Source organism: Lineus longissimus, chromosome 12, assembly GCF_910592395.1.
Source record: "Lineus longissimus chromosome 12, tnLinLong1.2, whole genome shotgun sequence".
Taxonomy (NCBI): Eukaryota; Metazoa; Nemertea; class Pilidiophora; order Heteronemertea; family Lineidae; genus Lineus; species Lineus longissimus.
The window spans coordinates 7,883,027-7,908,409 of NC_088319.1; the positions used below are offsets into that span (position 1 = coordinate 7,883,027).

The 25,383-nt window shown below is 42.2% G+C and overlaps 2 protein-coding genes and 1 long non-coding RNA gene across 4 annotated transcripts in view; 2 read left to right on the forward strand and 1 right to left on the reverse strand.

Moving 5' to 3' along the window:
* LOC135496996 (uncharacterized) overlaps positions 1–25,383 on the reverse strand; it is a 117,504-nt gene that overhangs the window by 91,435 nt on the left and 686 nt on the right. The window lies entirely within an intron of this gene.
* LOC135497271 (glutamic acid-rich protein-like) lies at positions 1,589–8,304 on the forward strand. Its single transcript, XM_064787037.1, has 6 exons — positions 1,589–1,719; positions 3,846–3,894; positions 4,208–4,299; positions 4,815–4,973; positions 5,254–5,442; positions 5,936–8,304. Exons 1-6 carry the CDS (start codon positions 1,704–1,706, stop codon positions 6,232–6,234), a joined length of 804 nt encoding a protein of 267 aa, XP_064643107.1. The 5' UTR covers positions 1,589–1,703; the 3' UTR covers positions 6,235–8,304.
* On the forward strand, positions 15,746–17,547 carry LOC135497411 (uncharacterized). Its single transcript, XR_010448820.1, has 4 exons — positions 15,746–15,818; positions 16,136–16,203; positions 16,654–16,752; positions 17,276–17,547. It is a non-coding gene; the product is annotated as an uncharacterized LOC135497411 (long non-coding RNA).

Here is a 25,383-nt window from a genome sequence, read left to right on the forward strand (position 1 = left end):
GCTTTATAGGTTATATCCGGTTCGCGCGAGACTACCGCAAAGACTTATGGGTACGTACTGCCAGCTCCCCTGGTCTGTACATCTTGATTGTAGTATCGTCCGAATCGGATTATGAGCTAACTTAGGCCAACGTCAATTTCCAATGCCTGAATGCGCGGACTAAAATAGTGCGCGTTTAAAGACAACTCATATCACTTAGTAACTCACACAACGTAGTGAGTGTAATGGTTACGTGTATGTATAAAGTGTAAACAAAATTCATATATCCATCATGTCCATCGAATCTGAAAAAATTTGTGCAGACCCATGACAGTTCCGGTTAATTCCGGTACAGTTTGTTGCATTCCATACGGGCCGCGCTTGCCGATCCTGCTTTCACGACGCACCGCAACCACAGTTACCATGATTCCCGTTGTTGACGCAATTATTTCATGACGTCATGAGCCATTGACCAATCACGCAAGTAGATTTATTCACACCGGCGCCACTGTCTTGAAGTGTATCTAAAAATCGTCTGCTAGAACATACAGGACAACAACGTCGGCGGAGACAGTTGTGACATTTCATTGCAGACGAAGTAAACGTCCTCTTCTTCTCGATTTACGTACTTTACTTCAAAAAGTCAGTTTTAACACTACTGCACAAATATAGAGTGGTCTTAAAGTTCCATTTGGATAGAGATTTGACGGACTGATTTGGAAATTCATTCCAACCATGCAACTGTTTCAGAAATGAGAAAAAGCTTCTAGGTGTCATGACAGGCATTATGTGTCTTGCCTCTGCATTTTTGTACTCAGACATGTCAGAGGGTTTTCAACTTTCATATCATTGAAGAAATAATTCATTCCAATCTACAAGTATATCAATCACATCATTTATTTAAAAATCGTCTGCTAGGACATACAGGACAACGTCGGTGGAGACAGTTGTGACATTTCAATTTTCATTGCATAGAGATTTGACGGACTGATTTGGAAATTCATTCCAACCATGCAACTGTTTCAGAAATGAGAAAAAGCTCCTGGGTGTCATGACATGCATTCAATTATTATTTACCACAAAGAGCTGCTTCTTCCAGCAGATATGAGACAGCTACCGGGGCGGGGACTATTTCTTTATGGGGCCTTATTGTTCAGCGTCTCCAAGGAATTCTATTTTTAGAGTCCAATGGGGGGGGGGCTTCCCCCCAATGTACTGACTAAAACCTGTCACTTTCAGAGAACGGGGGAGGGGGTTTGGGGGACTCATCCCCCAATGTACTGGCTATATATGTCAGAAGGACAGTTGTGTGAGTTCACTAGAGATTGCTCTTTACATATTATAGAAAGGATTGTTCAGAAAAAGACTACGTGCAAAATAACAGAAATTGTTTTTTTCTATTTTCGGAATACATCAGCCAAAAGTCCTAAATTTTGTGGCTGAGCGATTTTCACACATTCTGTTAGCAATGGTGGCCATTCCATGCAGTGGCAGTAAACGCACACAGCCGTCACAACTACGCAAGGCGTAATCTGCATCGGCTTTCTCGGAATTAATCAAAAGTTTATGCCGGATGAAAGAAGAAAAAAAAACCCGCTGAAAATCGTCACATGATCCAAGCCATGATCAAAATGGTCGATCAGTGAAAAAGGCCGACAATTAATGAATTTCCAGCCAACTGCTGCTTTGTTTTGGCTCTTTCTGTGGTTGTGTGGACTTCAAGCATGTCATGCTACGATTGTAAGTATCAGATTACAGGATTTAGGCCTATGCCTACCCCATGGCCATGTACCTACTGCCTACTTAGTACTTGTACATATTGCAGTACTTCTTGGTAACCGGAAAAACGCCGACCGACCGACCGACCGACCGACCGACCGACCTACCGTCATATCCCTTTCGCTTTTCTATAGCACATGTATCTGTGTAGTGCCCAGCGCAATGGACGTGATGGATTCCGACATGTCTGACAGCAGCATCTTCAGTCAATTATACCGGGAAAACGAGCCCACGCGGTAAGGAACTGATAACGTTACTCTAAAGATATGCTTTGTCTACATGGTCGGTGGATATAAAAACATGATTTGGGCCTAATCTATGCACTGTATAAGTTTTTCTACTCGAGTGTCTCGACCGATGCAATGCATGAACTGCAACACGCAATATTGCACCTTATTTCATTTCACATGACCTGCTATCGTGGATTGGATATATCACATTGACTTATGAGACCTGAGACTCAACTACGAAACTCCTTGGGTCGGTAGGTCGGTAGGTCGGTCGGTCGGTCAGCGTTTTTCCGGTTACCCACAGATACATGCTATAGAAAAGCGAAAGGGATACGACGGTAGGTCGGTAGGTAGGTCGGTCGGTCGGTCGGTCGGTCGGTCGGTCGGTCGGCGTTTTTCCGGTTACCGTACTTCTTGTACATGTTGGATGTTCTACATCATGGTGGTGTAGGCACAGTGAAGAAGGTGAGGAAACTTCCAACATGGAGGTAAGGTAAACATCGAGGACCCGATTAGAAAATGGCTTCAAAAATGGAATGCCGGACAGGAATCTCTGCACTTGTGTCGGCATATACCATGATAGATCAACCATATGGATCGACAACAATTCATTTGCTTACCGTACTGTGGGAGGGATGCATTTTATATTTCGAGTCCTCGATCATTACCTCGGGAGTTTCTTCACTTGCTATATACATTCTATCAAACAACTATACTTCAGTTCACTATGGTGTAGGCTAACACTATAGGCCGAGTCCTACGTACACCCTTCAACACCATATTCAAGGCAGGGCGTAGGCTGGTTTGGGCATGGGCCACATTACTCGGTAGTCATGGTTGGCCTAGTATGTCTATATACATGTCTTCATAAATGAGTGGTCATGTTATACATTGCGTACATTTCTAGCATTGCCGATCCAGGTAGTCTACCTAGGGACTGCCTACATGTAGGCCAAGTTCCCACCGGCAGTCAATTTTTGATAGATTGGTTACTTTTAATATGTTATAGGGTTATGCCGCTGTCGTTCAGTGGCTTTGGTGCGTGGTTGTTTCAAAGAAAATGGCACACAACACGGCCATCGCGGCACGAGAGAAAGCCTCACATACACTGTAGTCAATATCAGGAAGTCTCAGCCAGCTTGGCCTAGTCACAAAAAAAACTAAGCTCACTGAACATTGAACCAAAAAGTATAGGCCCACCCCACCACCCTGCAGCCACCGTACATGTGCGTGTTGTTTCCTTCTTACCCAACTATATTCTTAGTGGTTGTGGTTGTGGCCAGCTGCCTGGACCTAGGCCCTATCTATGTACCTTCTCTTTGAAGAGAAATCAGAGCTCATTCAAAAAAAATTGTTGGAAGGCTGAAAACTCAGCTCATTTTCAGTACCATCTTGTTGTTTACATATTGATCTAAAATTGACATTGCAATCATTATTCAAAAATAATGACATGGCTAGGTGCGAACCAAGATATGTTGACTGGAAATCTGAGGTCCAGGAATTTGCCAAAGGTAAGATTTATGCCTTTTAAACCCTTTGTAAATTGGATGAGCACCAACCGGCTTCTGGTTTTACGATTAAAGGCCAGGGTCCAGTCAGATCTAGGTCAGTTGGTCGGTAATGCTGAAATGAATTACAGGTGATTACTCGGCAGTGGTCAATTCTCAAGAATGGACATAAAATACATGTACAAGTATCATGTATTATTCAATTACAAATCAAACGGAGGTAAAATTGGTACAAACTAGTCCCATTGTCTACTAAAGTGTGAGCAAGTGAGTGGCATGGCCCCTGGTCATTTATTCACTTCCCTTACTGGCATAATTTCTAATGGATTTTTGAATTTGTATTTTTCAGCTGTAAAAAGTGGCAGATCAGATAGGCGAAGGAATTTGAACACTGCTTGGTAAGGGATTTTCCATATTAGGTATTAAAAAAGATTTAGGATAAATGATCACTAATTGGAGCACCATCTCGCATTTTAATGAAAATGAACAGGGATTTTCTTAAAGGGACTCTAGACAGTGGACAGTATGGGTCCCCAACAATAACATCTCACAGTTCATCAAAACTATTCATGCTTGTACATGCAAGATATTTGATGTTTAACATATCATGACCCAAATACACTAGTCACCTGATGATGTCCATTGATATGTTACTTCTGCCTGTAGTCCCCCTTCAAATCTTGAGTCTCGTATCTGCTTGTCTAATTTCAGTGATTCGTCTGCTCTGGATTCAATACGGATAGAAATAGAAGTCTATTCTAGCAACATCAAACAGCAGAAATACGACATTAGCAAATGTGCAGGTAAGAGTGAGACATTTTTTTCATATGGGCAGGGCATTGGTAAAAGTATGCAATTGAGCTACATGTACAATATATTCGCATTTATAGCAATGCATGCCAGGCTCGTAAGATCACTCATCCGTGTGAAGAATTGGCCTATCAGTAGGGCATTATGAAGTCATCTTTTTCACATGTGGTGCCAGTTGGTGATATGTTGTACTGGATGTCTCAGTTGTCTCATCCTGAACCTCATGGCTAATACTCCTTTAGATATGCATTGTAGCCGGGGTATTACCCATGAACTATTCCCTGGCATTTCCAATATGCCAAGGTTTTAGATCTTTAGATGCAATAAACATTGGTGGTCAAGATGAATTGTCTTCGTTTTGAGAAGTCCATTAATACACAATTTCTTCATTTCATAGCCTCAATAAACCCTACTAAATTAGTTAAAATGCTACATATTGTATGGAGATTCATTTCTTCAGTTTCATTCATGTGGGTATTGAGTATTTCTCCATCGTTGTTCATTTTAGACTCGTCGAAAAAACGTGGCCATCTCCGACAAAAGATGGAAAAAGAAAAGAAAAAACTTGCAGCAGTCATTGAGTTGTACACTTCGAAGTCTGGTGAGGAGATTGTGATTGAAGATGTCACTAAGGAAGATTACATTTTCCCTTGGGAGCAATGTTCAGGTCAGTTAATAATAGATTTATTTTCTTCAACTAAAGCCAAAAACAGACCTTCGTGGATCATGAAAAAACCCTGCATTATGTGAATTTAGGAAGACCGGAGGTAGCACCCAGCACCACTACTCCTCTGAAGCATGAAGTGAAAAGGCAATTGCGATGTGCTCACACAATACCAGTTGCTTGTCAGGGAAATGAAGTGGTTTTGATGCTCACATCTGTAATTGGAATGAAGTGTTTGATTGGATCTTAAATGCCAATATTACATTTGACTTATCTATTCCAGGTTACGCTGTCATGTCCTACTCTTTGAAGAAGAAACTGGTGGACATTCATGAACATATTCATCGATATCAGAAAGAGAAGCTTCTCCTTGTTCGTGAAATGAAGGCAGCTACGTCTTACCTGACAGGGCGAGTGATCAGCCTTAAAGAGATGCTGAAGGTGGCAGATAGAAGTCCTGAAGAGTTTGCAAGTGAGTTGGCCTTTGGTTCGGACTCCTGACTTGTAATGGACGCATGATCAAATGGGAACAAAACAAAATGAGGCCAATGAAGAGTGGCGAAATTTGATACTGAGTGATCTTATCACCTGTAAAGCAAATTGGTTATGTTTTTCGTGTCCTTACTGATACAGCTTTTATGCTGCATCTCTCCAACCATTTTCCTTTAGATCACTTCTTCTGTTTTTCATTACTCTAACCCTAACTGGGTTTTTCGGTGGGATGTTGGGAGAAGAGTATAATAACATAGACTCCGAAAATGTGCTCATCTGGAAGTCTTTGGTCTGAATGTAAACTTTGACAATTCATCACTGAGCTCATAGGTTCATGTGCACTTCAATCTCTGCAAGTCTAGTCAACATTTTCTTGTAAATCAGATTTTCCATTTCTTGTCCATTGGATTTTGGTGTGTTGATCCAATTTTGGTCTCCCTTTCAAATGATCTTTCTATTGTTTTTCTTTGCAGATTATCTAGATAGGGATGAGGCGTACCATTTAACCAGTGCAAACGATAGAGTAATCCGCGGTGCTATGGTGGAGATACGTGGAACACTGGAGTTCTATATAGATCTGCTCGAGCAGAGTGCCAATGTATTCCATACGGTCATGCGTGACGAAGAATATGTGGAAACGTTTGACATTCTTTATCAGGAGGATGAAGAAGAAGAAAGGGCCTATGAGTGTGAGAGTAATGATGATGACGATGACGATGATGATGATTTTGTTGATGATGATGATGATGATGATGATGGAAATAATGAATAGAGCAGTCAAATACTGGTCATCGTGCTTCTGGTCAGTGGTAATGATGGAAAGGGTTTTTTACTTGAAGGGCTTCTCCACGTATTTGGTTTGTAATTCTAAAAGGCCTTGGTCACCGGATATCGTTGTTTCTGATGGAAAATGCCTTAAACAGGTAGCGCCCGTCCCAGGGAACAGGTGAATGGGTACTGCCCAATGGGGGGTCACCTGTACATGTGGTACTAATGCATTACACTATGTGCACTACTGGAACTCCCTTGTCTGGCAATTGGTTTTGCCCGTCTGGAGTTGCCCCTTTAAGCCTTGTTTTGATTTCAGTCATCCATGGTATTGAACCCAAGGACTGCTTGGTATTATTATTTTGATTCCCCAATCAACTAGAAGTTTGTGGAGCAGTGCTGCATTGAATAAGCAAGATAATTTGGAGATTACCTCTTACGCAGTTCATTGACTGAAGCCAGTAATGTTATGCAACGTTATGCAATGTTAGCCAAATGAACAGCTTGCATCAGCAGCTACCTAGGGGCCCTTGAAACTACTGATATCTAACAAAGGAAGCTTATTCCCACCTTATGTTTTGACTGGGCCATTCAAAACTCCCCATTTTTATAAGCGTTTCTTGATAGGTTCCCTTAAACTTACGTCACAATGTCACGCAACACATAAAAAGAATTAGCTGTGTTGATCGAGTCAGTGCGAGAATGATTGGGGCTGGGTGGGGAGCATTGGTATGAGCATCAGTTTATATATATTACTATGTCTTACCCTTGTAACTTCGTGCGAATATTGCACAAAGTCAAATGCCTTCTCATCAGACAGGTCCTGAACACGTGGTGTTTATACTAGCAAAGCAGGAAAATTGTTTGCATCTCTAAAACTCAAACAGACTCCTTAGTCCTACAATCAATGCAGGGTGTCTTGTTAACTTCGGTTTATGAATCCTATGGATTTACTTTGTCAATCGGCAATTTTTAGGGTTACTTTGAAACTGAAAATGATACAAAGGGCACAAAAAAAGCTTGTCTGTCAAGCTTTTATGCGAAAATACACATGGCCTAGTGGATAAGATGGTAAGGGTCTAGGGCTAAATGTCTCGAGTTCGAACCCTCTGCAAGGAATTTTTTTTTTTCACCGGATCGCCTCTGTGACCTGTCTCATCAATGAACTTGTGTAAAAAAGTGAGACCCGTCACTGGGTGTCTATCATGTTTAACAGTTTGGATGTTGTGTTCTTTTCACTTGGCCACTTGGGCTTTTTATCATGTTATGCTTAAATGAGACGTTCGTATTTTCTGATGTATTGTTAGGATGTGTGATGTTTCATGTAAATTATTCTTACTATGCTCACAACACCAATAGGACATTAGTGATTTGCAGTGATAGCATTGGGTGCCAAGATGATGGTAAAGTGCTCTTTTTGGGAATGATATAAAGACTAGAATAACAGGCGGGCAAATAAATTTCTACAACGTGCACTTCATGAGTTGTTCAAAGAACGGTTTACTGTAAGCCAGGTAATATTCTTAAGCTATTATAAAGGGAAGCTGTCTGTAGGAGCTATTAAGGCTGTACATATAGTCTTCAGGTGTCATGGATTGTGTTATACATGTATGCTGCTATAATCATTTTCCTACATGTAAATGAGTGTAATACAGTGGAAGTAGTTTTGATGTGCATGTACTATGAGATGTGCGAGACCCTGATCATCGACGTGGTGTATATTGCCTACCTATGTAGCTGCTTTGCCTGTAGGGTCCCTTGAAGCCTGCTGCTTGGCTCAGTTTTCACCAGAATGGCATATGCAGAGTATTCATAGATCTTAAATTGTCTTCGGATGTAGTTTATTTATAGAAAATGGGTGTTTACTGATTTCACATGACATGTATGAAATATTGCTCTGGATTGTTTTTGTAAATCAGGCAGACTGAATATCATATTTTTTCGTTAGATTGTTTGGCGTATTTGGTTTATTCGTGTCAAATGCAGCTTTTTCTGGCAGCGATTGTTCTTGTACAGATTCTTAAGAAAAAACCAGTGTCATCTTTCCAAAATAAAGAAGTGATTTGAGTTTATAGATTCTTATTTTCGTGTTTGTTTTTTGTTATCCCCTTTCTTTAGAATTAAGTAGTTGGTAGCAGAAAAATGATCTGTACACAATGAGTTGGACAGAAGCAAGCATGGTTGAGCAGGATTATCTTGAGAAAAAATTGAAAAGGAGTGAAAGTCAACAACGAGACTCCATACTACCTCTATAATGCGGCCCCTATAATACCAGATTATCTTTTGCAAAAGTATGAACTAGGTAATAGTTCCTGTGATTAATACTGTATTCACCCTTCGGCCGATTGGAACAAGATTTGCAATTTAAGACCAGACCGCCCTACTGTCTCTAGGTTGTGACCCCTGTGGTACCAGATTATCACGTGAAATATGATGTAAGCTGGATATTTACTATTTTTGTCATTAGAAAGTCTGTTTCACTCAAGATATGCATTAAATTCATGAATCCCTCAGATTGGAACAAGATTTGCTATTTAAGACCAGACCACCCTACTGTCTCTAGGTTGTGACCCCTGTGATACCAGATTATCTCGTGAAGTATGATATATGCTGGATATTTACTGTTTTTGTTATTGGAAAGTCTGTTTCATGCAAGATATGCATTAAATTCACGACTCCCTCAGATTGGAACAAAATTTGCTATTTAAGACCAGACCGCCCAACAGTCTCTAGGTTGTGACCCTTGTGATACCAGATTATCTCGTGAAATATGATATATGCTGGATATTTACTGTTTTTGTCATTAAAAAGTCTGCTTCACTCAAGATATGAATTAAATTCATGAATCCCTCAGAACAGAACGAGATTTTCAATTAAAGACCAGACCACCCTACTGTCTCTAGGTTGTGACCCCTGTGATACCAGATTATCTCGTGAAATATGATATATGCTGGATATTTACTGCTTTTGTCATTAAAAAGTCTGCTTCACTCAAGATATGAATTAAATTCATGAATCCCTCAGAACAGAACGAGATTTTCAATTAAAGACCAGACCGCCCTACTGTCTCTAGGTTGTGACCCCTGTGAGACCAGATATATTGTGAAATATGATTTATGTAGTGTAATCTGAATAAATGGGTCATAGAGTTTGAGGTGCTGCCACCTCGTGATAGATTAGGGTACTGTACAAAATGGCTGTCATGTTCTAGAAATATACTTCAAGTGTTCAGAGTTTAAATCCATCGTTATCTTCTTTCAGAACGCCCATCGGCAACTGAACATGGTGTCAGAAGTTAAAGAAGACTCTCATGAACTGGGAGAGACTGTTATTTTGTTGAGAGATGTCGATGTTGATGAGCTTTGAGCCAAGATTCGTGAATCTTTCCCCAGTCAGAGGAAATGTTTCTGATGACTGCATGTACATCTCGTGTGCATCATGTATATAAAGGTGCTGTGCAGTGACTTTTCATGTGCTGAACAGCGAGTTGCGCCCATGAATGATGAATCTGAAGATAATCTAAGGAACTTTCGTGACATTTTGCCCTTCCCTGTTACTGTTATTACAACAATGGCACAATTCCAAGTGCAGCCACCTGAGTCTTTTGACTTTGGTAAGCCTGAAGGGTGGAATAAGTGGATCCGGCGATTTGACAGATTTCGACAAGTGTCTGGCCTAGCTGCCAAGTCAGGAGAGGAGCAGGTCAACACGCTGGTGTACTCCATGGGAGATGAGGCAGAGGACATTCTGACCTCGTTGAGACTCACTAATGACGAGAAGAAAGATTACGAAGTAATCAAAACCAAATTACAAGGTTATTTTGAACCTAAGAGAAATGTGATCTTTGAACGGGCGAAATTTAACCAACGTTTCCAGCGAGAAGGTGAAAGTGTCGATACTTTCATAACTGACTTGCATACACTCGCGGAGAAATGTGACTTTGGAACTTTGCACGATGAATTAATTCGCGATCGAATTGTCGTTGGGTTACGGGACAGTAAACTTTCAGAACGGTTGCAACTTGACGCTGACCTCTCGTTAAAGACGGCCATGGATAAAACTCGCCAGAGTGAATCAATCAAGAAGCAACAAGGTGTTCTTCGTGCAGCAACTTCTCCGGCTGTTGTGGCCAAAGTTGGGTTCCAAAAAGGAAAAAAGTCAGGCAGTCATAAAGCAAAACAGCAGGACAAACCAAGCAGGCCAGCTGAAGGTAAACCTCAGGCCAAGCCTAAAGGAAAGGGTAAATCGTGTCAGAACTGCGGTCTCAACCATGATAAAAGGCCGTGCCCAGCTAAGGACGCGGAATGTCATTTTTGTGCGAAAGTAGGTCACTACAAGAAGTGTTGTAGAACGCGCAAACGGGTCAACGAAATCCAGATTTCGGAAGATCAGCAAACCGCATTTCTAGGATCGGTAAACGTGGAATCTGAGGACGACGATTTTAACTTATGGTCGAGTCGTGTAAAAATTTCTGGTCATGAGCTTGATTGGAAAATCGATACAGGCGCTGAAGTAACATGCCTGCCGCTACGCGATTATCGTGAGAGTTTCGGAAAACTTCACAAGTCCAATAAAGTCTTAGTTGGAGCTGGCAGTAACAAGCTTGATGTTCTTGGAATGTTTCATGCTAAGCTTGCTAAAGGGCAGCACGCTACATTGGCAGAGGTGTATGTTGTGCGCGGCCTAGCAAAACCGTTGCTAGGAGATAAAGCGATTCGTAAGCTAAATCTTGTGTCAGTAGTCCGCGCCGTTTGTAAAAGTCAACTCACCAAATGGAAAAAACAGTTCCCAGAACTTTTCGCAAATCTTGGGAAAATGACTGGTGAGTACGAGATCAAGTTGGAAGACAGTGCGAATCCGTACGCAATTTCATCACCACGTAGGGTTCCCATACCGCTCTATAATAAAGTGAAAGCCGAACTGTTACGTATGGAAAAATTAGGGGTGATCTCAAGAATAACTGAGCCTACCAATTGGTGCGCGGGAATAGTCGTTGTTCCAAAATCCAATGGAACTGTCAGGATCTGTGTGGACCTAACCAAGTTAAATGAGAGTGTAAAACGTGAGAATTACACTCTGCCATCAGTTGACTCTACACTAGCGCGGCTCAGTGGAGCCAAAGTTTTCTCTAAGCTAGATGCAAATTCTGGCTTTTGGCAAATTCCTCTTAGCAAGGAGTCGTCCCGTCTTTGCTGTTTCATAACGCCATTCGGGAGATTTGTTTTCAACCGCCTTCCTTTCGGGATTTCATCAGCTCCTGAAATCTTCCAGCGCAGGATGCAGGAGATGTTAGATGGTCTGGAAGGGGTAGTGTGCCACATGGACGATATTCTAGTGTTTGGGGCTGATCAGGCAGAACATGATGAGAGACTCAAAGCTGTTCTTCAGAGACTTAAAGATGCTGGTGTCACACTTAATGAGGCCAAGTGTGAGTTTTCAGTAGACAGGGTTAAGTATCTTGGGTACTTGATCACAGCCGAGGGAATATTTCCAGATAGTGACAAGATAAACGCTATCCAGAAAATGGCAAAACCGCAAAATGTGTCAGACATTAGGCGTTTCCTTGGCATGGTAAATCAGTTGGGAAAGTTTATTCCTAATTTAGCGGACAAAACCGAGCCTCTTAGGTCTCTTCTCAGCAAGAAGGAATCAATGGTGTTGGGGGTCATCTCAGGACCATGCTTTCCAGGATTTGAAAGCATGTTTGTCTTCTACAACGGTACTCGGAATGTACGACCCAAGCCGGGACACTGTTGTTTCTGCCGATTCATCCTCTTTCGGGTTTGGTGCCGTGATAAAACAGAAGCAGGAGGACGATATGTGGAAGCCTATTGCATATGCGTCGCGATCATTATCGGACACTGAGAAAAGGTATGCGCAGGTGGAAAAGGAAGCATTGGCGTCAGCCTGGGCCTGCGACCGATTCCAAGTGTATCTTCTGGGTAAGCGCTTTACCCTAGAAACGGACCATAAACCGCTTGTTGCGCTACTAGGTTCGAAGAGTGTCGATGAACTGCCTGCGAGAGTTCAACGTTTTAAACTGCGTATGATGCGTTTCTCATATGACATCGTACATGTTCCGGGGAAAGAACTTTATACTGCAGATACGTTGTCCAGGGCACCTATATCTTCGCCATTGTCTACTGTCGAGGAAGGATTTGCGCAGGATGTAAAAGCGTATGTTGACATGGTTGTTGAACACTTACCTGCGACGGAGAAAAGGCTCGAGGAAATCCGTCAAAAACAGGAAGAAGACGAAGTTTGCCGTCAGGTTGTCAAGTATTGTCAAGATGGATGGCCGGACAGACCATTTGTTAAAGGGGCAATACTGCCATATTACCAGGTTGCCGGTGAACTGACTGTTATGGATGGACTATTGATGAAGGGAACCAGAATAGTCATTCCTACATGTATGCGCTTAGAACTGTTGGACAAAATCCATGAGGGCCACCAAGGTATCACTAAGTGCAGAAGGCGAGCCCAAGAATCAATTTGGTGGCCGGGACTCAGTTCACAAATAGAGTCACTAGTCCAGAACTGTAACATTTGTGCTCGAGAGCGGGTAGTTAGGCATGAACCAAATATTACCACCGAATTCCCTAAGAGACCATGGCAGGTTGTTGGCACTGACTTTTTCGAGTTTAAAAAGCGCCATTATCTAGTAGTGGTGGACTATTTTTCTCGCTATATCGAAATTGCTAAGCTGACCGAGCTCTCGTCGGGGGCTACTATCAATCATCTTAAATCGATCTTTGCTAGACATGGTGTGCCAGAACGGGTACGTTCTGACAATGGCCCTCAGTATTCAGCGCAGGACTTCGCAGACTTTGCCGATGTGTACACATTTCAACATGTTACAAGTTCCCCGCTTTACCCGCAAGGGAACGCAGAAGTTGAACGTGCTGTAAAAACTGTTAAAGGACTAGTGAAGAAAGGCAAGGATCCATATTTAGCTTTGCTGACTTACAGAGCTACACCACTGTACCATGGGTACAGTCCCGCCGAACTTTTGTTTGGGAGACGTCTTCGTACGAACTTACCGCAACATCCAAATATGCTGGCCCCAGCATGGCCAGATCTAAACAATCTTGTACAAACAGAACAGGATTATCGCATGAAAATGGCAAAAAACGCAGACAGGCGTGATGGTGTACAGGTGTTGTCAGATCTTTGCGAAGGAGAGAAAGTTTGGGTGTGCGATAAAAACATTCCCGCCATAATCACGGGAAATGCTGAAACACCGCGGTCGTATACTCTGGAGACTGAATCTCCAGGACAATCCAGCTGATGAATCAGTGCAGGAGAACATTTTGCCTCCCCCAGAGAGACAGAGTATTGTGTGGCCAAACGCTGGACAATCTTCTGAGAATGGCCAGAATAATGTTCAATCAGATCAAAGTGTCTCTAGCACGACTGTGAATAATTCTCCAGGACGTTCTGCTAGTTGTTCTGATCAATATGTAACCAGGTCAGGCAGGGTTTCAAAATCTGTCATTAAACTAGATCTTTAGGGTGTGAGAGTGACCGAGGGTTAATCTGAAATTTCAGTGACATTTCATAGAGAAATCTAAGTAATGATTTTCAAATAGTGCTTTTGTGGTATTCTCTCTATACTTGAGGATGTGATTTCATATTCGGATTAGTTGGAAGTTATCGAGTTAAAATGTTTATGTTTAGAGTTTCAATATCTTTCACATAAGTAGTGTTTACTCTCCAACGTATTTTGGACTTTCGTTTGTCTTAAGTATAGACAGGAGTCAGTAGTAGCCGAGTAGGATTTGAGATATATTTCCACAGCATTTTAGTTTTGACTTAGTTAAGCTAATTTTCTACGTGTTTGTATGTTTGTACACATAGTTTGCCTAGACCAGACTTGAGGTTGTGATGCATCCTGGGTTATTGGAAATTGGACTTTCAAAGGACTGAAAGGGGGATGTAGTGTAATCTGAATAAATGGGTCATAGAGTTTGAGGTGCTGCCACCTCGTGATAGATTAGGGTACTGTACAAATTGGCTGTCATGTTCTAGAAATATACTTCAAGTGTTCAGAGTTTAAATCCATCGTTATCTTCTTTCGGAACGCCCATCGGCAACTGAACAATTTAAGCTGGATATTTACTGTTTTTGTCATTAGAAAGTCTGTTTCACTCAAGATATGCATTAAATTCATAAATCCCTCAGATTGGAACAAGATTTGCAATTGTGCCCAAGTCACAGTAATAGTCTTCGACTTCAGTAAGACAGCCGGACCAACCGTACATGTACCGATCAATCACAACGACCACAACACCAATTCCACATGCGACAACGGCGACATTTTATCTTGATTTTCGTTTTTTGCATCTCCTAGGTCTATTTTCATTGATTTGTGTCGAAATCGGTAGGGAGAATAACGGAGGATGTCTAAGATGAGAACAGTGAGCTCAAGTGGACGTGTGCGTCGACGTGCTCCTGTGAGTGTGATGAAGGTTTGTATTAATTTGTTCTTTTGCCATCATTTCATGCACAGCATCATGACATCAAATCAACACGAACACGTCATGACGTGTGTGTTGTCGATCATCACGTTTATTTTATGTCCGCATCGTTTGGGGCTCTGGAGGACAAACTACTGGTTGTATTGCTTTGAAGTTTGGTTTTTATCAATCTTCACCTCAAAACCAAACAAGAATTTTTCATTTTAGTAACCATGGTAGCGAAATATTTTTTTTCTCGTATGCATAGAGTAGGCCTACATTGGATTTGGACATTTTTCGCTCTGCCTAATGATCAATTTCTTTGGTGGCAAATTTCAACTCCGTTCCGGCCCGTTTTGGTCCGTTTCGGTCCGTTCCTGCTTTCTTACGAACCCCTCTGTACTGGACGGTTTAGGCTATTTCTTGACCAATCTGGATGAAATGTTCAGGTTATTGTTCTTTTGTGTCCATCTACTAAGTGTGCTAAGAATGAATGAGAAATATCCAGAAAGAAAATACGGCCTATCCAGGTGACCCCCAAAATGACAACTTGACTTCGCTGATGAATTTTTTCTATTTCTGCACCGAGAATACTGAACTTCAAAAATCCTGTTTGGTTTTGAGCTGAAGATCAATAAAAACGAAACGAATGGAAGTTTTAAGTGGTAACACAAATCACTGCTTCTGTGAAATGTACATATGTATTACTGTTGATAGGGCCCCGGGTAGGGCCCTCTGAGCTTTCTCGCAGTATACTGACAGGCGATGTTTAAGATTAGATTAGAAACAAATACTTTTTATCATTGCAGCTCTATGAATGGTCTCAGTCTAAGGCAGCTTGTAGAGTGTCTGGCTGTCGGATGTATGGAAGGGTTCTCATGGACCTGGATGGCCATCTAGCACGATGCCACAGCAGTGTGTCAAGGAGGCAACATGACCAGCTACCTGAATGCAGCCAAGGTGCTGCAACTGAAATGCTCTCCACAAGTATGAAGTGTAAGAATGTGGAGACATGTGAGGTGCGAGGCTGCCGGAGTAATGGCCTTATGAGAACACTGACACGACATTTGAAAGAGGTGCATTCAATGTCGAGGATAGAGTATGCTGCCTACAAGATTTTCATGACTTTACAGTAGGTATTTTCTTTCCATAAGCTTGATTAAAAGTTATGGTATGATATTGATAAATGAACAGACTTTCAAAAAATGGCTTAAGATTGCAGAATCAGGCCTGTCTCTCCTTGATTGATGACTTTAGTTGATCATGTTGAACTTGGAGAACGATGATTTATTGCACTAGGCCAGTAGGCCTTATTGTTCAGAGGCATCGGGCATAACATTAGATTCATGTAGGCGATATTTGTATTCTGAAATCATCATGATAACTTTCCTGTGAGCAACCGTCGTGACCGTAGCAGCAGATAATTAGGTCTGCTCTCTTTCACTTCAGGATCAAACAATCCACCTACGGCTATGAGCACCAAAAGAGGAATACAAAGCAATTGGATCAGTGGGAAAGTAAGTGTTCTTAATTGAATGTAGAGTGCATTCACTGCTCCCTGGATAACTCGCAGAACTGTTGATGAGTTCGATGAACACATACTGATACTGATGATGTCGACATCTGTGTCACTGAGATTAAATGCAGCATAGGAACATCAAGATTGAGTAGTATAAACACCCTTACAATTTAGATTTGGCTAAGGCCATTGTCATTCATACACAAACATCAATCTTAGACTACTACCTACAGCAAAAATAGAAGGGACTATTGTACAATTTACAAATACCGATAATCATTCTACATATGGACGAGTAGGTTTGTTTATGGAAATTAGACGATGATGAAGACAATGCCATGCTGATCTTCCAAGAGTTGAAAGAGGACTTGTGAGAGAATAAGCACAGTGTTACCTGTGTACATGTACATGTGTGGGTAATGCTGGCCTTTTTTTTTAGTTGAACCAGGATTAAGCGGAATTTACCCGATGCCAGTGGATCAGCAAGTGTCATCCATGAAGCCAATCAAGAGCATCCTTTCAGACACTGAGAAAGACTCCTCTAATGGTATGTATTATGTTTCTGTGTATTAATGAGCCTTACTGCATTGTGCGCATCCTAGTGCATATCCCAAAATTTCCAGGAGCAAGAGAAGAAGTGACACTATGAAATGGAATAAAATCTAAATGGAATGATCTGGGAATAGAAGGCCAAGTCTTCTCGTTATAAATATTTTTGTGGCGTTTGGCCCTTTTGTACTTTACAATAGTAAACCTGGCTTATAACGGATTCCCATAAACCGACTGTTTGCCTATAAGGAATTGATCTACCAAGTCCCGTTTTACTAACTGTATCGTTTCTGCCTCATTAATTCATCGTGTATTAAACGGATATCATTGGACAAAAAGTCCTGGTCACAGTGAATCCGATATATGCAGGGTTTACTGTATTTCCAGTGTTTCAAATTTCAAAGGGATCTAATTATGGGTAGCAAAAATCATTTTAGGACCATGTGAATGATGTGCAGACAGCTTGTTTACAGTGTCATTGAAATGAATGTTCTATAGAGTTTCCCCTTCAATCTTTTCAGAGACAGAGATAACTGTAAGGAACTGGTTGGATATAGCTCAAGAGAGCTACATCAGCGCCAACGTTACGAAGGAGGTTTGCCCGGTGTTTGGAGAGATTGGAGAGGAGTGCATATTTATGGTGAAAGTTGAGTCTAGATGGGGGGCACTCATGGACAAAACTGATACCAGGATTTTTAGGGGTCAAGGAGTAGGGAAGCAGGTGATTTGTTATACTTTGCACCTAAGAAAGAGATTTTGTGATGCAATTGAGAAACAGAGGTATGTAGATGAATTCAAGAACAGCACAGAAAATAACATTTTTATAATGTCCTTTGGATCCTCTGGCAAGCAGTTTACGTATCCATGTTCAGCATGTAGATATTTCCACAAAATGGATATGATCAGCATGTCGTATTCTTGGAGGGAGTTGGAAACCTCGAAGCTCTTGGATGCAATTCTCTTTTTTCATCAATGACTTGGATCAACAAAACACTCGAGACATCACAGCTATGAACTTGAAACTTGGTGCATATAACCCCCTATATCAGATAACCTCTGGTGCTGAATTTCGGTCCGATTTGATTCTCAACTTGGCCACCCGAATGTGGATATCTAAAAAGTGTGATATCTCGCTTATTAATGACTTGTTTTCGATAAGAACTTTTGTGGTTGGTACTCATAGCAAGGATACATCATATATCTTATTCAAAAAGATTTGAATGACTGGTACATGATTGATTGAATGATTGATTGTTTGGTGCATTAACATGATTGATTGATTGTCTAGAAAGCAAATTTTACTATGTACATGTACACACAATGTTTTTCCTATCCTAAATTTATTATGAGATGGGCTTTGCATTTTGATGGAACATATGTTGTTGGAACTTGCAAATAAACATTTGGCAATATAAATAGTGTGTTTTTTATTCACTTTATGAAATGAGTGGTGCGCAATGTGTGGAGCTGAGCACCTCTATACACTGATTTTTGTTGGACATGGAGGAACCATCAAGAATACTTTGGCAGCATCACCTATTCATATCTATGGTCTCAGTTTGGGTTTGGTGGCCAACAGTAGTTACTGATGAACAAGTATTCAAAACAGGCCTTCCTTCTGTGCATGTACTTCCAAAAGAATGCAAGTTTGTCTGGATCCGTTTTAAAAGACATGGTCACATTACTGGCTTGCATCAAAACAGTGTTCCCATGCGAGGATGTGATTTGTCTCCTTGAAGATCCCTCGTCGCTGGTTTATTAACTCTCTCAAGTGAGGTACCTCTGGCCAACCCACTAGCACGGTATATACTGGGTGACTTGGATTCCAACTTTTAATTTAAGAAAGCCAGCAATTCCCAATCTTTGGCACAAGGTCGTCATTGAATTGAGTGCAGTGTGTTTCGCTACGAAGTACATGGCGTACAGATGTAACCAACCAAAAACTTAAAGTGACGGGTGAATGATAGAATGAGAGAGAAAATTTAGCAGTACGAATTATGGCGAGCCATTAGCATGCCTTCCTTGCGTGGAGCTACTGAGAGCCTCCACATCGAATGCATGTGCCTCAGTTACGCCCATTTTTCAGACTTACTTGTGGTATCAGTGTTTGCCTGTTAGTGTTATCACAGTAAATGAACAATTGGCTGGCTTACATGTACATGTATTGGCCATTGTCTCTGTGGCATGATCTGTGGTTGTCAGTGTCAATTTTGTTCATTAAGAACAACCTATGAGCTTGGTTTCTATTGCGATCCCTGCCTGGTGGAAGGTAGTCATACATACCACACCGGACGCAGATGCACTGGTTTGATAGGGCAATAATTGAGAAATTCGAATCCATCACAGCATTCAGACTGTCAACCTCTACAAGTATGAGACACAGACTCTTCCACTTCAGCGACAAGTCAGACGACTTGTTCGAGGCCCGTCTTAAGCAGTTTTAATCAGCTCAAAATGGGAATAAATATTCACTTTAGCAATATTAAACAAGGTTCCTCTACAGCAGGATCAAAAATCTTAAGTAAATCACAACATTAACGGCATTTTGTTCGGTCTTTCTTGCCACGTATATTTGTGTACATTATTCCTGTTATACATGTACACGCATGTGCAAAGGAAGCCAGCTCACGCAGAGATAAAATGCTTGAATATTAAGTCTGCTCTTGGAAAATTGACTGTTGGGTCTCAGTGCCACAGATCTCAAAGACGTCTCATGAACATTTTTCCTTGTGTTGTCTCCATCATTTCCAACAAAACAGGGTCACATGTGCAGTAGCCATTGGTCCCGTACTGCTTGTTGGAACTGTGCCATAGATAAATACCATGAAGGCCTATAAATACCATTCAAGGCGCTAATCTAGAAAGAGAAAGCAAACTTTAGAGAATACAGTCATGATTGAATTCATAAAATTCTGTTGAAAAATGGTAACACAAGACTAAGAGGAGAAAGGTAAGCATAGGTATGCATAGCCTAAGGCCAAGTGACTGCATGCACAGCGCAAGGTACAGCTAGCACGTCTAAACCAAGCGATTTCAGTTTCACTTCACTTGCTCAAACTCGGTATGAAAAGCAACATTTTCGGGCCCTTTTAGATCTTATAATAGTCAAGTTCACACATGCCCATATAAGGCTTTATTTTGGCTAGCAAGCGCACGCGGTGGTCTAAAAATAGGCCCGAACAATGGGCCGAACAAAAGACATGATGACGTAGATAGCCACAACAAACTTGGTGTGAACCTGTCTATGCACACACAAACAATGCAACAGAACAATGAATACTTACCATTGCTTTGGTTTGTTTTGGAGTCCATGGTGAAAAGAGTAAGTCAGCGAAAATCAAGAACTTTGACCGGCTTTATTTTAAAATGAATTTCAAGTTTTTCTGTTGTTTTGCAAAGACAAAGAAACGAAAACGAGGTCAGATTTGGCCCGTCAGATTGCCGCCTGGTACTGTCGTCACCTGGTCACAATCAGGGAGAAGTGTCTTCGGCAGTCGGGTACCTGGATGTGAGTGTGCAAGTCGCGTTTTCCTCATTGGGGAGGGGGATCGAGGGGAGGGGCAGTGATGATTCTCGGGAGCGCCCGGGGGGAGGGGCACCGTTCGTTCGTCGGGAAAGGACCCAATCAGGGGACAGGGGGGCGCGCGCGGACGGCGGATCCTGTCCCAGGCAATTTCGGCTCTACGCACTTTTTCTGCCCCTCCCTGTTTATTTACCGGGGGCGAATTTATATGAATAAACCGAGGGAGAGATGGCACCATTTTCATGGAAAAAGGTTCCCGGCCTCGGCCTCCCTGCGCCCCGCTCGCTCCCCGCTCCGACCCTGTAGACCCTCGGAGAAAACCAAGAAGACGTAAAGAATGAAAAGCTCTGAATCTCAGTTTGAAAAACAGATCCGAAAAGCCCCCTTCAGCAGCTCCGAGCATTCCCGACAATAAACGAAAGGATATTGTTGAGCGCCTCTACAGGAAGGAGTTGAAAATATAACAGTACCAATTGGACAGTTTTTGTCTATTTTGGCAACAGTAACATATGTACAGTTTTTTAGTGGAGTATACGTTGCATTTGGACAGCCCACCTGCTTGACTACAACAGAATGTTTCAACAACAGAGTCGCAACAAAGTCTATAACGTCACAACGTCATTGAGAAACCACCCCTGAGTCATGATGTCATTCAAACTGTGAACTTCGAACAAGACAGATGCAAGTCAACCCCAGCCACCCTGATGAAGCCTAGAGGGGCAGAAACGCGCGTCGGTGGAGCAACACAACAGCCCAACAATAGGGACCGATGGACATTGTTGTAAACTACAGTGACGGTATCCAGTTTTACTTCTACTATTCCGATTTTATTGTCTGGTCCGTGTGTATCATCGGTTGATCCTGTACTCCTCAACATGTGCCATTTGGACAGCCCACCTGCTTGACTACAACAGAATGTTTCAACAACAGAGTCGCAACAAAGTCTATAACGTCACAACGTCATTGAGAAACCACCCCTGAGTCATGATGTCATTCAAACTGTGAACTTCGAACAAGACAGATGCAAGTCAACCCCAGCCACCCTGATGAAGCCTAGAGGGGCAGAAACGCGCGTCGGTGGAGCAACACAACAGCCCAACAATAGGGACCGATTGACATTGTTGTAAACTACAGTGACGGTATCCAGTTTTACTTCTACTATTCCGATTTTATTGTCTGGTCCGTGTGTATCATCGGTTGATCCTGTACTCCTCAACATGTGCCATTTGGACAGCCCACCTGCTTGACTACAACAGAATGTTTCAACAACAGAGTCGCAACAAAGTCTATAACGTCACAACGTCATTGAGAAACCACCCCTGAGTCATGATGTCATTCAAACTGTGAACTTCGAACAAGACAGATGCAAGTCAACCCCAGCCACCCTGATGAAGCCTAGAGGGGCAGAAACGCGCGTCGGTGGAGCAACACAACAGCCCAACAATAGGGACCGATGGACATTGTGGTAAACTACAATGACGGTATCCAGTTTTACTTCTACTATTCCGATTTTATTTTGTCTGGTCCGTGTGTATCATCGGTTGATCCTGTACTCCTCAACATGTGCCATTTGGACAGCCCACCTGCTTGACTACAACAGAATGTTTCAACAACAGAGTCGCAACAAAGTCTATAACGTCACAACGTCATTGAGAAACCACCCCTGAGTCATGATGTCATTCAAACTGTGAACTTCGAACAAGACAGATGCAAGTCAACCCCAGCCACCCTGATGAAGCCTAGAGGGGCAGAAACGCGCGTCGGTGGAGCAACACAACAGCCCAACAATAGGGACCGATGGACATTGTTGTAAACTACAGTGACGGTATCCAGTTTTACTTCTACTATTCCGATTTTATTGTCTGGTCCGTGTGTATCATCGGTTGATCCTGTACTCCTCAACATGTGCCATTTAGACAGCCCACCTGCTTGACTACAACAGAATGTTTCAACAACAGAGTCGCAACAAAGTCTATAACGTCACAACGTCATTGAGAAACCACCCCTGAGTCATGATGTCATTCAAACTGTGAACTTCGAACAAGACAGATGCAAGTCAACCCCAGCCACCCTGATGAAGCCTGGAGGGGCAGAAACGCGCGTCGGTGGAGCAACACAACAGCCCAACAATAGGGACCGATGGACATTGTTGTAAACTACAGTGACGGTATCCAGTTTTACTTCTACTATTCCGATTTTATTGTCTGGTCCGTGTGTATCATCGGTTGATCCTGTACTCCTCAACATGTGCCATTTGGACAGCCCGACTGCTTGACTACAACAGAATGTTTCAACAACAGAGTCGCAACAAAGTCTATAGCGTCACAACGTCATTGAGAAACCACCCCTGAGTCATGATGTCATTCAAACTGTGAACTTCGAACAAGACAGATGCAAGTCAACCCCAGCCACCCTGATGAAGCCTAGAGGGGCAGAAACGCGCGTCGGTGGAGCAACACAACAGCCCAACAATAGGGACCGATGGACATTGTTGTAAACTACAGTGACGGTATCCAGTTTTACTTCTACTATTCCGATTTTATTGTCTGGTCCGTGTGTATCATCGGTTGATCCTGTACTCCTCAACATGTGCCATTTGGACAGCCCACCTGCTTGACTACAACAGAATGTTTCAACAACAGAGTCGCAACAAAGTCTATAACGTCACAACGTCATTGAGAAACCACCCCTGAGTCATGATGTCATTCAAACTGTGAACTTCGAACAAGACAGATGCAAGTCAACCCCAGCCACCCTGATGAAGCCTAGAGGGGCAGAAACGCGCGTCGGTGGAGCAACACAACAGCCCAACAATAGGGACCGATGGACATTGTTGTAAACTACAGTGACGGTATCCAGTTTTACTTCTACTATTCCGATTTTATTGTCTGGTCCGTGTGTATCATCGGTTGATCCTGTACTCCTCAACATGTGCCATTTGGACAGCCCACCTGCTTGACTACAACAGAATGTTTCAACAACAGAGTCGCAACAAAGTCTATAACGTCACGACGTCATTGAGAAACCACCCCTGAGACATGATGTCATTCAAACTGTGAACTTCGAACAAGACAGATGCAAGTCAACCCCAGCCACCCTGATGAAGCCTAGAGGGGCAGAAACGCGCGTCGGTGGAGCAACACAACAGCCCAACAATAGGGACCGATGGACATTGTTGTAAACTACAGTGACGGTATCCAGTTTTACTTCTACTAGAGTGTGAAAGACTACCAGTGACAAAGGAAACACAATTAAAGTAACTAAAAATTGGCTGAAACTGCTGGAGGTGGATGACGAAAGGTGTCCGAAAGTCTGCTATTCGGGGCTACTTAAGTCTAAGAGTAAAAATTGGTCGGGGTAGGTCAAGAATCTACTACAGGGCCTAGATCTAGGAGATGCATGGGCTGCACAGGGGGTGGGGAATAAATGGCAATTTCTATCCCTTGTGCGTCAACGAATCAAAGACTGCTATCAGAAAACCTCGAATACCGAGTCCAGGGCTATGAGCCGGATGCAACTTTTTGTTGATATAAAAGAGAACTCCATCTTTGAAGTTTCGGAGCACTTAAAAATTTATAGTTGTAGCAACCGGAAGACAGTTGGCCTAACCAGGATAAGATGCGTAGCCCACACGCTTGAGATTGAGAAAGGTCGGTGGCACAAACCCAACGTTATACCACGAGCCGAACGTATCTGTAAAGTATGTCATACAGGGGTCGAGGACGAATTCCACGTTTGCCTAGTTTGTACGGGGTACACTGACCTCAGGAATAAATGTATCAACAGATACTACAGAGTAAGGCCGACCAGGGAAAAAATCGTTTTGCTGCTAACGTCAACTAATAGGAAGGACATACGTCACTTAGAAAAATATATTGCTCTGGCAAATAAGGTCAGGGAAGCAGTCCCTGTTTAACCCAGTATTGTACTTTCTAAAGTTTATAGGTTGTATTTTCTAAATTATATTATGTATTATTACTGACCATAGACCACCATTATCTCAAATGTCTGGGAGGAAGTCCAGCAATTCGTTATCAAGAACGGATTCGACGACATTCTGAGGGAAGATGATATTGTGCTTGAACATGTTGAATATGTCGACAAGCAGGGTCCAGTTGATGGACCTCAGTTCATTGATGACTTTGAAGAACTCAAAGATGTAATAAAGGAATAAAGCTCGTTCTTTTCTCCCAGTGCAGTTCGTTTAGTGACACCCTTTACGACTGACTGCGAGCATTGTAATGTTACATGTATGATAATAAACCTTTAACAACTATCATTGTCTGATTTCATTCTGTCATAAAGGCTTATTCAAAATGTGAAATCAACAGATTTAAGTGGCCAGTAATATGCCTAGGTGTACGTCAGAGATCTTATGGAAATGTACATGCATTTCTGACCAGTCGGGCTTAACATAGGGCCTATAGTGATATATTTGATCTTCCAATATTAAAAGTGGGTGGTGTTACCAAGTTGACAAGGACTGACCTCTTAATGTGTAAAAGAGAGTATTTACAAAAATACAACATGGCACAGTAGGGACAATAAATAGGCTAAAGCCTGTAAAGCTTAGCTGCCCTTAATTCGTTCGTTCGTTTCATAAAGAGGTAAGGACAATGTGTATACCAATGGTTGAACCAAATTTGAAGTATTTTGCAAATGTAATGCAATCTGGGTCTGTTTTAATGCTCAGAAACGTAGCTCGTTTTTTTGTTTAAGGCGAGAGAGATGAGAGATGAATTCCTCCTGCATGTTTGGACCAGAGGACTTTTATAAATTGAATAAAAAATTGAAAGAAATGGAAAATTGAATTGAAATACGGTGTACATGGTACACTATTTTACGGTGTAGAATTGCGGACACCGTCAAATGGTGTTCAATTGGACACCAAAAATCATGGTCGATTCAGGGTCACCACCGCTTTTCGGTATCGGGCATGTTGGTGATCACTGAACACCAATTTACGGTGTAGAACTGCGGACACCCTCAAATGGTGTTCAATTGGACACCAAAAATCATGGTCGATTCAGGGTCACCACCACTTTTCGGTATCGGGCATGTTGGTGTTCACTGAACACCATTTTACGGTGTAGAACTGCAGACACT

Bases quoted from the DNA above. Each gene is read 5' to 3' on its own strand.
- LOC135497271 (XM_064787037.1), top strand. The intron at 4,300-4,814 runs GTAAGAGTGAGA...TGTTCATTTTAG, and splicing joins CGACATTAGCAAATGTGCAG to ACTCGTCGAAAAAACGTGGC. The intron at 5,443-5,935 runs GTGAGTTGGCCT...TTTTCTTTGCAG, and splicing joins AAGTCCTGAAGAGTTTGCAA to ATTATCTAGATAGGGATGAG.